At 36.1% G+C, this 15,213-nt stretch overlaps 2 protein-coding genes across 4 annotated transcripts; both read right to left on the bottom strand.

Moving 5' to 3' along the window:
• Nucleotides 1-112: 112 nt before the first annotated feature.
• LOC109034923 (dynein light chain Tctex-type protein 2B) lies at nucleotides 113-8,610 on the bottom strand. 2 transcript variants are annotated; one of them, XR_011899979.1, is made up of 6 exons: nucleotides 8,453-8,610; nucleotides 6,906-7,036; nucleotides 6,283-6,416; nucleotides 4,352-4,485; nucleotides 2,427-2,566; nucleotides 113-1,517 (listed from the first exon to the last, which is right to left on the bottom strand). XR_011899979.1 is itself a non-coding variant. In XM_019048349.2 (5 exons), exons 2-5 carry the CDS (start codon nucleotides 7,010-7,012, stop codon nucleotides 2,519-2,521), a joined length of 423 nt encoding a protein of 140 aa, XP_018903894.1. In that variant the 5' UTR covers nucleotides 7,013-7,036; nucleotides 8,453-8,610; the 3' UTR covers nucleotides 1,796-2,518. The 2 variants fall into 2 exon arrangements, 1 of the variants encoding a protein (XP_018903894.1); XM_019048349.2 differs by lacking the exon at nucleotides 113-1,517 and having other exon boundaries at nucleotides 1,796-2,566.
• A 1,802-nt stretch (nucleotides 8,611-10,412) lies between these two features.
• SmE (Small ribonucleoprotein particle protein SmE) lies at nucleotides 10,413-13,708 on the bottom strand. 2 transcript variants are annotated; one of them, XM_019048347.2, is made up of 2 exons: nucleotides 13,262-13,708; nucleotides 10,413-11,207 (listed from the first exon to the last, which is right to left on the bottom strand). In XM_019048347.2, the coding sequence occupies exon 1, from the start codon at nucleotides 13,571-13,573 to the stop codon at nucleotides 13,298-13,300; it is 276 nt and encodes a 91-aa protein (XP_018903892.1). In that variant the 5' UTR covers nucleotides 13,574-13,708; the 3' UTR covers nucleotides 10,413-11,207; nucleotides 13,262-13,297. The 2 variants fall into 2 exon arrangements, with proteins under 2 accessions (XP_018903892.1, XP_018903891.1); XM_019048346.2 differs by having other exon boundaries at nucleotides 13,286-13,706.
• Nucleotides 13,709-15,213: the final 1,505 nt, after the last annotated feature.

Below are 15,213 nucleotides of genomic sequence, written 5' to 3'. Positions count from 1 at the left end.
ATATTTACAGGAATTCAACTGGATACCAAAATTAACTGATTAATAACTACACGGAAAAAAAAAAGTTGCCACATCAACACCCAGAAAGTTTGACATTTGCGCAAAAACTCAAAGATGTTGATAGGAATGCTCCTGTTTTTAAGGATTGTACGTTAACAACCAATGTATTTATATCAACACTCCAGAGCTGTCCTGCAGATTTTTAACATTCCAGATGTTGTTATGCAGAAATCTTATCCCCAGTTCAATTTAAAGGGTTATTACTTAAATGAGTACAAAAACAGGTTTGTTCAACAAGTTCGGCATGAAATTTGGATTAGGAGACATAAACTGTACTACCGTGTTAAGTACAAACGCTGTATGAGAATTCAAATTTTGTCAAAATTGCCTCTAAGAAAAGATTTATTTTCGAAGAAAGTTATGAATATTTTTCCATGAAATTTTCTGACTTCATAAATAAAATTACTAGGGCTGTACGAATATTCGCAATTCCGACTATTCGCGCCGCGAATATTCGCTTCGTCTGCCTCGCGCACTATTCGCAAATTGCGAATAATCGCGCTGTCGCGAATAGTGAATTTTTGAACTGACATTTTCAAATATTCGCGCCGTCACGAGGAATGAATTTTCAAATATTCGCGCCATCAAAAATAACGAATTTTCGAGTGGCAATCGTGAAAAGTTGCGAGGACCTGCGCAAGGCTTCCGCTTCCACCCGAGACATCGCGAACGGCGGATCTCCTTCGATCTTTACCGACTTTGCCGAGTTTACGAACAGCGAGCGCGATTGCGATTGGGGGAATTAGCAAAGAGCCCAAATCAAGGATTGAAAGACACAGAAATTTCTGAAATTGAAAAAAAAAGTTCATAAACACATTTTTATTTACAGCGAAAAAAATAAAATACTAAAATGTGTCTAGTGATCCTTCGATACTAGCTTGCTGCCCGCGCAGTTACCTCCAAATTCTGGAAATGCATACGTAACTGCAAGGACAGTCAAGCCAGCATCCAGGGATCTTCGAACAAATTCTTAACAGCCTAGGCTACTATCATAGCATTTCATTGTTTTCTGTGCAGGCGTATGAGCAAATGAAAAATTCTTAAAAATTAGTCACATTTTTTTTGTCGACTTTTGTAATATTCGCAAATTTTTACACTTAAAAAAGTCATTTCCAATTATTCGTTTTACTATTCGTAGCTGTGAATAATTGACTTAAATTATTCGTTATTCGCTTTGCTATTCGCGAATAGTTGCCGAAATTATTCGCTATTCGCTTCATTCGGAAAATTCACTATTCGCACAGCCCCTAAAAATTACAAACAAAATCGTCTAAAAAATCGAAATATTTACAAATTTTCTGGAAATTCGGAATTTGTCAAAGGAAATTAGGCAACGCTTGATGGTGCATACAGCTTTTTTCCTTAGAACGGCAGAATAAGTGCTCAATTTTTTACCTTGTCTAGTGGTCCATTCTCAATGATAAATTTTATGATGTTTCGGAGATTTTGTATCTTAGCTGTAAAAAAATTCAATCAAAACAAAAAATTAAATCTTGTAAAAACAAGCTGCAATTTCAAGTCTAATGAACTGTCAAAGATATCTAATTTTCAGCAGTATATTTTTATTTTTATACAGATCTAGTGATTGATAGGAAAAACATTAAGAGGCCTTGTGTACGACTTCTATAAAAATACTTTAGTTCATCATCACAACTTCTATTGCTTCGGCAATAGGAGCATTACAATTTTTCGAGAGTAAAACTTAAAACATCAAAAGAATGCAAAGTAAGGTTAGTTCATTTGAAAACATTTTTAATGATACAGTAACAAAGTCAAAGAAGGTGTAGTACAAGTTGACAACAAATGGGAGCCTTAAATGACATATTATTGAACTCCTTTAGCCTTTGATCAAACAAGAGGTCTACAGCGTCACAACGCGAAAGCAAGGATCACATTAGGAGTAAAGATATGACTAATGAATATCAGGTTAGGGTTCATCCCTTTTCAAAAAGCTGCAGCTTTCATAATCATAAATAATTTATTTTTTTTATATCTCTTTGGTAAAGTGTCATGTTCCAATTTAAAATATTGATCCTGCTCTTTGGTGGTTTACATCAGGTATGTATTTTACGAAAAAAAACCCGGATAGAACAAATGGACGGTAGTCTTCTTAAAAGACTGTCTTTTATTCTAAGATGTTTTGTACCATTGAATGTTTGACTCTGATAAAGTTATTCTTTCACTAATATTCAGCTGATTTTGTACAACCAAATAAAAGTTTTAGCGATTATGATGTGAATAAATCATTTTCATGTTCACATATGATGTAAATTGAAAGGAAAATCAAGAGCTTTTTATCTTTGATAAACAATGATTAATAATAACTAAATGGGGGAAAATATAAAAAGAGCATCAATAATAGTTACATTCTTGATTTAAAGTAGCAGGTGATTCTGTTGATTGAAGGGCTTCAAATTTCATGATGTTTCAAGGACATATTTGAGAGGAACCTCTTGTATCAATAGAAAAATACTCCGTAAACCACAGCCATGCAAAATATGGTGTCCTGGAACAAAGAGACAGCCTTCAATACAAGAAACAAGGAAAAAAAAATTAAAATTCAAGACGTGTTGCAGGTAGTCATACAGCAAGTGTGCAATGACCCAGAGTTGTTGTATTAGCCAAAAACATACACTCGAAAATACTTAAAGCATGCATGAAAATCATGACAAAGATAGGTAGGTGTTTTTACTTTCATAAAATTCTCAACATTCTTTGAGTTCAATCTTTTACATAATGAATTTTGATGGGTACCAGATTCAGAATTAATAGAGCCTACTCCACTTTACTTTCAAAGAGGGCAGAATCTTGCCCTTCTTCTTTTGAGAAACTAATGAAATTGTAAAAGAGCTGCTGCTATCGACAAATTGGGGATGAGGAGAAAATGAAGGAAAAGACAGGAAAAAAGAAACGGAAAAAGAGAGATTATGAGCTTCAGCAGTACCATGCGTATGGCAGTGCCATGAATGTCATCATTAATAGAATACTAATCTTTATTGAAGGCCAATCATTGGCAATGTAGGGCAAAATTATTGCGGAGTGGACAAATTGTTAGGTGCTGTTATCGTCATGCAAGTTCATCGACCGGGAACAATTAAAACTGCAGGAGTTACACCTTTGGGCAATGGCACTGGAGTTATACCACATAAAGGTAACCGTGTTTTATGTATTTGAGTACATTTATAGTATGATAATGCATCGTAAAAGGATGTAACTGTCATTTTTTCTAACAAGGTGGAGAAATGATGCTGGGTCCACACCATTTTGCAGGGAAATTAAAGCCAAGAAGTTCCAAAAATTATAATTAGAGAGAGGGGAAAAAAAATTAACTCTAATGAGTACCAGTGCAAAACTGAGGGGGGGAGAATGTTCAGCTCAGGCAGTTTGCATTGGAATATTAAGTTAAAGTCACGCCAAGAGAATTTTTTTTTTTTTTTTTACTATAATTATGATTTTTGGAACTTCTTGGCTTTGATTTCCCCGCAAAAAGGTGTCAACCCAGCACCATTTCTCCACCTTGTTACATACAGTTCGGGCCATTTCTTATTGTTGTTGTTTGTTTGTTTTTTTCCCCCTCTCATTTGCCATTTTTTCTCGGTTTTCCATTAATTTAAGCCACCTTTCGAAAAAGAAGAATACACACCCAAACACCAACAGCAATGACCACTCTAGGAACATGCATCATTCACCATGTTCGAATTGTCATAGTTAAAGAATGCTCAAAATAAATGAACACAAGGAGCCATCCCTGAGTAACAGATGTAGATAGATTGGAAAGGGGTCTTTCCCAGCATTGCAGAAGGCTGGGCGTACTAGGTGAATTACAACATTGTTATTTGGATAAATCATTGGATAATCACACCCAAAGTTTAGATAAATCATTGCTTTGGAAAAAGAAAAGTTATAGCTTCAGCGTGTCACTATTAAACTTTTAGGGCCTGCATTACTTTGACATTACCTCATTCAAAATCTGTTACATTTGAACGCTATGTGTTGACATCGTTGTACTCTGCTGAATTGAAGTAGAAGGTTCTGCCTCTCATAAAAATTAATGTGAATTGCATCTAATACAACAGTATAAAGTGTTTCAAAGGAGTGAGGGCTTGACAGCAAGCGGTAAATCTAGAGTTACATAAGGACTGGCCTAGATGATGTTAACTTACATTTGTTTTTGAGTCAGATTCGGTAATCACAAAATATTTTAGCTCCTTATATTTCATGAATATGATACCTAAATATTACTCAATTCTCATCTTTTGCCTCACTTCAAGAATAATTTCAGCATACTTACATTTGTGAAAATTTCAGACGAGTATGAGTCGCTATCGGCGTCCCAAAGACATCTTGTGGCCGTGACGACACCTGCTCCACGCTGCTCACCCAGCACAACCTGCACCATGAGCTTGTAGCGGGTATAATTCAGTTCTGCAATTACAAGAAAGGGAGATTAACGAATTGATGATAACGAGATTGCTTACAATAATTACTTAGGGTCTCTGAGAGAAAAAATATACTTAGGTGGACAGACTTAACACTAAGAATGAATGATGCCTTTTTCCAAAAATAATAGATGATGTGATCCAAATGCATTACGCTTCATCTACTTATTTGAGCGCATGAGGCTTCAGATAACGATAATATTAAAACTCCCCTTATACAGATAGGTCAAGAGATATGAACACTAAGCTTACTTGGAACAGCTATAACATTGAGAGAAGCACCTGGCTTTATATTTCTAGAAGATATTTTATGTCTCTGAGTTTTTTAATAGTGGTTTTGAAAAGGAGCTGAGATTTTGAAACAACACAAACAAGATTCACATTTGCTGTTTCACCTTCAATATCAAAGCCAAGGTTCAGTTTCCCTTTGCTAAAGGCAAATATGGTATGTTATGACGATTTAAGATATTTCAGCAACTGAATGTATTAATAAAAAAACTTATCAAAAATATTAATAATGGAGATTCTGCACGCAAATTTTTTATTGCTTCAACAACGAGTGCTTAAAGAGCTGGTTTCGCATAATTGTTCTTTGCTAGGGGAAAAAATAGTATACAAATAAATTTAAAAGTGAGAAAATGCATCGCCTAGTGACGTCATCTGGTGGGATTCCCATTTAAAAACATGTATTTTAGTAGATTAGATCATTTTTTCAAAACTTTTCTGATAATTGTTCAAATTATGTACTAAAGGTATCCTCATGTATGTGTGTTCACTCGGTAATTTCTTCTTAAACATGAAATTCACAAAATTCAAGACACCTACAAATTCTCCATTCTTGGCAACTCTTCACTGTACAATAGAAATTTATACCACACTAAATTTTCAGGATATTATGATTGATGCTGCAACAATTAAGCTATTTTTGACACAGTAAGTTACTATAAAGAGTAGGACAGAAAAGTAGAAACGATCCAAAGGAAAAAGGGCTAAAATTGTGAAACAACAGAAATTTATGATAAGACATTAAAAACTTGTTTTAAAAAACTCAAGAGCTTCCCCTCACCTGTAGCGGTAGAGCTTCCCTCACAGGTGACGGGAAGCTTTGAGTTTTTTAAACTAAGTTTTCATTGTTAGAAAAGATCCCTTCCAAATAACCTCTATAAGTGTAAAATTGGGGATAATTGGACCGCCGTAAGGCGAAAGAAACCAAGCCACATCAGCCTTGTCAAATTTTATTGGGTAATTTAATTTTTTACATGAAAACGGTTATGCAGATTTTTTGGTTGTTTGTTTGTTTGTTTGTTCAGTGAATTATTGGCATAGTGCAGAGCAAATTCCTGAAAAACCTTGAAAAAATCTGCACAAACGTTCTTTTGTAAAAAATTAAATTGCTCAGTCCAATTTGGCAATGGCTGATGTGGCTTGGTCATATAATAATAGCTACCAGAAGGGCAGCAGTCGGCCATCTTTGCTCCAATTCTTGAAATCCCCACGACCCCTGCTCAGCCTACCGTTTCAAATTTTGCGGGGAAAAAGAGCAAAGTCTGTTGCTCTCACCCTACGTCTCTCTGCTGTTTCAAATTACGCGGGGAAAAAGAGCAAAGTCCGCTTTGAAAAAGTGACTATACGCGATCTTACGGGAGGATCTGCCGGTTACTTTTCTGGTAGCTATTATTCTATGACTTGGTTCCCTTCTGCTAAACGCGATCCAAATATTTCCTGCATAATGTTGGCAATGCTCCTTCCTTTCCTTCCCTCCCACCCAAAAACGGAAACAAACCTTTGACTCTATCCTTAATCATAACTGCAATCTCCTCGCTCCACTGTCCAGCAGCTGCTACATCATAGGTTTTTCCTTTGAGCTTTTCATTGAGGACTTCACGTATCACTTCCTTCACTTTTTCACATTTGAATCTGAAAAAAAAGTAAAACAAATAAATGTTCAAAACATTAAGTTGTATATTATCATAGAGACAAGAGATCGACCAAACTCACTGAATAGCTAATTTAGACGCATCAAAGTATCTTAATTGATGGTGAAGTTGCTTAGCCCACAGGCCTCAACTGATCTAAAATTTTCACTAAATTCAACAGGCGAGTTCTGGAAAGGGACGGAATATTTACTATCTTTTTCTCAAGCAGTCCGTTTTCATAAAAATTCGGAGAGAGCTATGCAGATATGGAAACAAAGCAATTTTTTTTACATGACAGTTTTTCTCCTATTATGTATAGACAAGCTCAATTCAAAATCTCTCGGGAAGTACATGGTATTCACCGATTAACAGACAACATTATGCTATCTGAGGAGCATTTCTTTAACCTTGAAAGATTTTGCGGTTTTAGTCTGCACCTAGCTAAATCATAGCAGATAAATTTGCGGAAAGTTACAAAATTTAAGCTTACTTATTTGCGAGACATGGTCTGATTTGAAAACTGACGCTTTCTTCTTCCTGGTTCTCTTCAAATTTCGACACATCTGGCAAGGGGTCTTCATCTGTCCCTGTATTCATGACCTCAAGGCATCTCTATTGCAGCTAAAAAATAACGCACAAAATGTTAGTAAGTGAGTAAAAAAGTCAGTCACATTATCGAGAGAAAAAAATATTTTCCAAGTATAAAATACACTCCAGCTAAATGAATGCTTCCGAGGGCACTCAAAAAACAGATAGGAGCAGCCCTAATATAGTATTCCTTCAAAACGCCAGCTTACACCTCCTAAAAAATTGGATTGTTAAAAATGGAGAACTTATGTTGAATAAGTTGGTAATTGTTTACGTTTGACTGCCGTGGGCAGAAAACCAACGGCGGCCCCCGCGGTCCATTTATGAAAATTGCTACTCGACAACAGCAATACAGTCACTAGCAAAAGGATAGTAAGTACGACTCAGTTCTAGTTAAAAGAATGAGGTAAATGAAAATAACGCTTGCTGGATTTCACATAGCTTATGAGAAGCAGCAACCAATAAAAGTGTGAAGACAAATCTGAATTGACAAATATCTTGACTTACACGCAGGAATACCAATGGATGGACCTTACCTACTTCTTCTTCTTGCAAATTTTGGAAATTAGTTTAGTTTATAAGATTTGGAACAATGGCCTTTTGTTTTTGAAAAATGTAGGTACGTTCATATCTTCAAATAGAGGATTAATCCATAGAACTACTTAGAATAGGTACTGCTCCTAGGTTCAACCTCTCTCACTCGTTCATGTATGACACAAACATGATACAGCCATTTACCGCGAAAGTTTCTAGACACTGGCGCCTCACCTTGCTACGTTAGACACTTAACTTCACACATATCAACGGTGAAACTACTAGACAACGTATCTTTGTTTGCAACATTGCAGACTTCCTGTCATACTTAATTCTTTAAGAAGAAAACTTCTAAGCACTAATTCTTGAAAAATTCCGTGTTTTTTCTACTTGGTACAAAGAAAACTCTGTGGAAATTTCATGAGATGATATTGATTTTTGCTCCTCCAAGAAAATAAAATGGGAGCGGAGATTTTTAAACTCTGCAAACAAGACATGTGGTCTAATAGTTTCACCGTCGATACTGAGTATCTTACTCAAACCGTAGCATATTACTCACGGTTGCAAGTAAGTGAATTTTTATCTGAAAGATAGATGCTTAAATGAGTCTGCGTCTGTTGATTTTTCCTGATGTCAACTGAACTCGCTTTCACGCAGTTTTCTTTATGATAGGCAAAGTTGATGATCTTGAAGGAAGGATTATTTAAGCATTGATTTATTCAGCGCAAGGCACATGGATGTGGTTGATAGCATGGATATGATTGTCCATGTAAGCAGACTCGGTTCTGTTCGAAAACAGTGAGGAGTGATAAGGATAACACCCTCCTCACTCGAGTCACTACTGAGGTGGTATTATACAACATGGGATAAAAAAAATATGTAGCATGATTAATATTTGGTACGATTTTTAATTACCTGCATATGTTGTTCTTATTTATCGGAAATTTTCTGCAGACTGAATTGCTGAAAAATAAAGCCAAACTAAAACTGAAACGAACATTCAAATTCATTGTTTGTTTACATGTGGCTTTGGAAACAGAAAACCAGGTTGTCGAGATATTCTAGAGTCAAATAGCACCAGACCATTGTGATGGCGATTTGTCAAAATGTAAAAATACTCCATTGAAATTCATTTGGTCATTAAATATAGCTGTGAAAATTCAATGTAATGTTTTGTCATTAATTTTCATCATATGGCCATGAATGTAATGAGAGGGCTTTCTAAGAATGAAAAAAAATGGGCTGGTGCGCTAGGGCACTATGAAGAAGGTTGAACGCATTGTTGTCATTTCAAAGCGGGAAATTCAAATTCTTCTTATAGTAAGGGACAATACTTAGACAGAGCCGAGTTTTTTAAATTAAGAATTCCCTACAAATTCTAAAGCCGAAGTCGTAGTAAATTATTCTGGTCTATTGGTGCAACTTGATTCTATAGTAATCCAAAAATCGTGAAAAAACAAACCAGTTACATAGTTTACTTATGTGGCTCTGAATAAAATATAATACCAAAATCATTATTTTTTCTAGTTAGGATTGACGAGTAAGAAGTGTTCCAAGCCTCACCAACTTCCTCATGGAGCTTCCAGACTGAATACTTTGGGGAAATTTGGCAAAATTGGCTTATAAGACAAACATATTCACACCAGTATAGAATTCCTTGGCTGTTAAACTAGTCTATCGTAATAAAGTGTCATTCCATACATTTTCAGAAGTCATAAAGGTACATACTTACCCTTTCCTGAAAAGATACCGAAATCCTGCGATTTTGACCTCACTTCACTCACTTGCACCTTCAGTAAAGGAGTTCCTTATGTGCCATCCGATGATGACACGTTATAAATGATGATGATGGAAAAAAAAATCTTTAAGGGAAATCACAATTCACTCAAGAATTTTCTTGACGATATTCTTGTTCTTGAATGCATAAGAAAAATAATTTAAACTATTCTGGGGGCATTTATCAGTGGCGTGGCGTGAATGATCGATTATCGATATCTCGCCATTTGAAGCTATGGTAAAGAATCGATTATCAGGGACACCCACATTTATCATAGGTTTAACTGGTGTATCAATCGATATATCGAAAAGCACGCCACTCCACCAGCATTTATGTATTAAGAACATCCTTGAAAAACATCCCCACTAGCATCAACGGCATATTGTTTCATTTGTGTTACTTGCATACATGAAAAAAATGTCAATGAATGAAACTTCGCCTTAAATAGATTGATGATCAAAAGTGAAGAATATATCCTGTTGACAATATCCATCAATAAAATTAAAGCTTTACTTTTGCCTTTGCCAATTAAAGCCGGACTGATATTAAATTTCTCCTGTCTTGCCTCAATTGAAGTGATGAAGTGAAAGTATAATTCTCTGCACAAAAGCTCAATTTTTAAAATGAGGCAGCAACTGTCTTTGTTGTCTGCCTTCAGAAAATATAGTTGAAAATTTGGGGTTTGATTTAATTACCCCTCTACAACTTTATGAGTGACACATATCGTTTAGTGAGTGGGAAATTGAATTATTTATTAAATAAATATGAAAGAAAACGTTAAAACTTGGAAATCAGAAAATAATTAATTTTTTCTTATGCATTTATGTATAATGTTTTTACTCCACAAATTCTACAAATATCTCCACAAATGTCTATCTTTTGTCTGTAAAAAATATGCAATCACATTAATAGTGCATAGGAGTAAATTGAATCGATATTCATGATTTTGATCATAATTTTTGACCAGGAGACCAGAAAACCTGGTACCTACACAGACTAGAGTCAAAGCCTGACCGGTCTAAAGACCTGTTAGTCTAAATACGGTGAAAAAATCTGACAAGGAGTCTACGATAAGTAAATGAAAAGAGGATTAAGATATACATAGAAAAAAACATTTAGTTTTTATTTCATTGTGATAAGAGGGTCATTCTATTTTACTGAGGTAATTTAATTTTACATTCAAAGAAGAACGCTAGACTTGTGAAAATGAGTGAATTACGACATGGAAAGCTACATGAATAAAAAATCATCAATAGATTTTAGCTGTTTCTCTTCTTAAGGAGAGATTGAGCAATGACTGGTTCTTGTCTCATGTTTGCTGACAAATGTACAGGAATGCTGGGGCTAGATGATCGGTTGTAAAAAAATTACAAAGTGGATAGAGAGTCATATCAAATAATGACACCTCTATCATGTTCCAGGTGACAAGTACCTAAGGAGACGACTTCTAGTGAGAAATTAAAGAAGCTGTCGTAAGTAAATTGAAAAAATTAATAGCAGTAATCCTACGGGGAAAAAAGATCTCTTCGAGACATAGCCAGTAAATTGATTTTGAAGAAAATGCATAAGGATACTGGTGAAATCGGAGGAACAAAAGCTTAGAATAATTATAAAAAACTAAAAATAACAGATGTCATTGTAATTCACAGGGGGAGAATATTTGTAGTGGAAAGCTTACTTACAAGGTATTTCACAAGGAGAAATTTTTTGTACAACAAAAAAAACATCACAATTTGCAAGTCCAAATGAGTCAAGAAAATTTGGAGTCATCTGAAGATGAACAGACCTTCAAAATATAAAAGATGAGATCGCACCCAGATCAATGTTCAACACCGTAAAGCTGTCCGATGCCCAATTTTTGATTGACAAAAATAGACTTGCTAATTCCTGATTCTGAAACAAAAACCACAATACAATTAGGAATGGACAACTAAAATGCATATAATGACATGGAAATAGGCCACCTATAGGTAGTCTATAGGCTACTTAAGCTAATAGGGCTTCTTGGAAATGGAAAGCATATTAAGGGAAGAAAACAAACAAAATTTCGAATATGTGAAAAATACATTCGGTTTCAAAGATATCATGAAATTTTCACAATGCCTAAGGGACAAATTACATAGCGCAGAGTGTCATTCCTACTTACCAAGAGCAAATGGAAATTAACTATCTTCACATTCACTGACAGTGGAGTGGGATTCTAAAATTTAACCAACCACACCAAGGGTACACCACAACATCCAACCATTTTTTGTCATGATCCAGCGTTTTCTCTTCGCAACCTACTTTCCAATTTGCCTCACTAACTAATGTCCACTTACCTACAAGGGAAAATGCCCACTTTAAAGGCAAAATGTGTGATTTACTGGTACTGGTATGAGTATTGAGTAATAAAAGGAACTAAAAAAGAGTTACATGACTTATCAAAACTGCTTTGAGACTCAAGATTTGTTATACATATGAAGCAATGCTTAAATTGCAAGATCAGGCGCTTTAGATAACCAAAGCGTAACTATTTTACAAGTTTCCGAACACAATACACCATTATTTGGGTCCTTCATGATGATTTTTACGACAAAAAAACTTAAGTAACCTATACAAAAGCACATCCACTGATAGAGCAGACTTATCGAATGTTGTAGGGATGGACGAATATAGCATTCAAATGTGATTATTCAAATATTCAAAACTTTTTGATAGCGGTTATTGCGATTATTTGAGAAATCGAATCTTGCGATTTCAAATACTTCGAAGCAAACATACGAATCTTTCCGATTTTTTATTTTTTTGTAACAGGTTTCTGCAAATATAGCAGGGTGGTGGAACAAAGCTTGTACAGGGCTCTATTTTTTGCACTTTTGGGAAAGTATTTCCACACGATGGACTTGTTGCGAACCATACTGGTGGTTACTCGGACTCCAGAGTACTGAATAGTTGGTAGGTCTAAAGGGGAATTTATTAATCATGTAATTTCCAACTGTAGGAGGGAAAGTAATAGAAAATCGCAGTTTTACCTTCTCAAATATTAATCTAATAATAATCAAATATTCGAATACTTTCACCAACATTCGATTTGGATTCGACTATCTCGGTAATGATATTTTGAATATCGAATAATTGGCCATCCCTAATAAGTTGAGACAAAAGTCAAGTATTGTTTAGGTCACCGCTCATCAGTGGTGCCATCTGACTGCATGTATAAACCTGTTGAAAGGTGATGATTCGGAAAAAATCAGAGATTGACATTTGTCTCAACGTACGATGAGTCCACTTTAGCAGTGTTGGATTCTATAGCTTTCTAAACTACATTCAAAATACCCATTCAGTGAAGTTTCAAAATTGCACAATTTGAAATATAATAAGGTCAAAAACTAAATTTTTAGTCACTTGAATCTACAATGTAAATTATATCGGATGCATTTCAGTCTTTCTGAATGATCATTCTTAGCAATACCTGCTTCCCCTAGGGATGGTCGTCCGGAACAGGCAAAATGCATCTGGCAAAGAGTCCTACAATTACATCCTTGCAAAGTGTAAAAAATTTTGTTTCTGACCTTACTTGGTTCCAATCTTTGACAGCGGTGCTGACAAGAGCAGAGTATTATCTGCAGCAAGGTCGATAGACCTAGGTCAGTCCATTAGCAAGATGTTCTTTGGAATTCCTCAATCTGGCGACATATTCCCTCAATTTGCTATTTCATTGCTTTCCAAAAGTTTCCCCGAATTGTGCTGCCCCAATGCATATTTCAACCCAATCTGCATGGAGACAGCAGGGTGGGACAAGCAAATTGAGAGAACGTTTCGGCAACGCAGACAGCCTTCGCTGCCGTTTCTCAAGGATTTTGACACTCAACTTTCCTAATGGACTGACTTGAGTCTATTGACCTTGGTCTGCAGCATTGATTAGTCGCAAGACAAAGAACTAAAAAAACCTTGACACTACTTACAAGTATTTATACTGAGGAGCTTACTTCGACATGATTTCAAGGTGTCAGATTTTGAATCAACGTTATGTTTTCTCCTTTCAGCATTATCCTTCCCAGCGTTTTCCGCGACTTTGAGTGGATGTTGTGTTCTTCGGCTTCATCTAAGACTAGATTCATGTATTCATCAAAGCCAACAATGTGTCCTTCGATCCGTAAATTAACGTTTTCGTAAAGCCATACTTGAACTCGAGCTCTTGTTTGCAGATACCTGAAAATCAAGTTAATGGGTTGAACCATAACCTTCTGCACTTTCTGGGGTCCTTTGTACGACATTTTGGCGGATTTAGAACTACAAATTACACAAAAAAATAGATACAACTGGTGAAAATTGAAAAATATTGACACCGGCGAGGAACAAAAAGCGTGAAAGCGTCAAAAAGCGTTCCGGGAAAAACCTAACCTCTCGAGTCATTAATAAACATTCAACGTTGCAGCTGTGCGAAAATGAACCAATCAACATCAAAGCGCCAATTCAAATAAAAGCGCTAAAATTTGAATATGCGCCTGGCCGAGATACACGTTTACACACACATTGTGACTGCCGTAATTTTTCCGAGACGGTTGTGTCATACTTCTATTATGTACAGTTAATTTACTTTATAGACTGTGAAACTAGCAACGACGTGCCTGTCTCGTTTGCGGTGTTTAAAAATCTCCGTTCCCATTTCATTTTTTTGAAGGAGAACAAATCAATATCATACCTCGAGGTTTTCACAGAGTTTTCATCGCGCAGAGAGGAAAAGTCACGAAAGCTCTCAAGAATTGACGTTGATCTCAGTTTTCCGTTTAAAAAATAAAGTATGACAATAAGTCTGCAACGTCGCAAACCGTATCGTTATGCTTCATGCTCCTCTCGGAGTTTCCCTCTAAAAAAAAAATGTCCTTTCTCGTAATCCCCCCCCCCCCCCCATAATGTTCCGAGAGTTATAATTTCATTTCTTATTGGTAATTGGACGTATTTCTATCAAACGGAACTAAGCGCCATAGGGAGAGGAAGGGAGAGGGGGGCTTGGATTGGCGGGTGTTGCGGAACGCGATGCTCGCCCCGGCCTGTACTCGCAATGCTTTTCCATGGCGCTTACAATTAGTTCCGTTTCACAGAACGCGCTATCCGGGATTCTAAAATCCTCCAAAGGAACTCAATTTGGCGCTTAGTTCTGTTTAATAGAAATACGTACACTTGGAAAAAAAGACCAAACATATTTTTGTGGATGCAGGAAAACTTATTGACATAAACGATTTTTAAGGCTATAAACTTTAGGGCTCTTGAGAGACCTCTAAACATTTTTTTTTTTTTCTCCCCCAAAATGTTCATTGATTTGGACACATTATAGAGTCCTTGACAAGAAAGTTTCCGCACTTTCAGACTGCGATGCAGAAGATCTTCCGCGCTGTCTTGATTCTTCCATTTACTTTACATGTAAAAGAGACGTCGTCTAAAAGTGCGTAAACTCATTTAGCGTGGACTCTATATTTGCCGTAAACTCAATCTTAAATTTGTTCAAATTCCAAAAAACAAGAGACAACTCAAATCCTTGTGTCACACAATCAAAGCTAGCCATCAAAATATCAAAGTCAGGTGTTGTGATTGGCTAATTCGATGACTTTGACCAATCACAGCACTTGACATTGACATTTTGATGGAGTATTTTGATAGTGTTACGCAGGCTAAAGCGAGTTCATGACAACGCAGATATGTATACTACTATTTTGCTTAAGTGTCCATGTTGCGTCTACAAAATTGAAGGCGCGATGGCGCGAACTCGTCATTCTCCGATCTTCGCTGCCAATGAGGTGTCGCTCGGATTTAAGAAAAGAATAGGTAATCAACGAAATCCGATCACGTATCTCCTATTCTCGGCTGTGTTGGTCACGAAACCCTTGAAACATCACTTCAAATAAGACAAACGGAA

Source organism: Bemisia tabaci, chromosome 5 (assembly GCF_918797505.1).
Source record: "Bemisia tabaci chromosome 5, PGI_BMITA_v3".
Classification (NCBI taxonomy): Eukaryota; Metazoa; Arthropoda; class Insecta; order Hemiptera; family Aleyrodidae; genus Bemisia; species Bemisia tabaci.
This window is presented reverse-complemented; position numbering and strand designations above follow the sequence as displayed.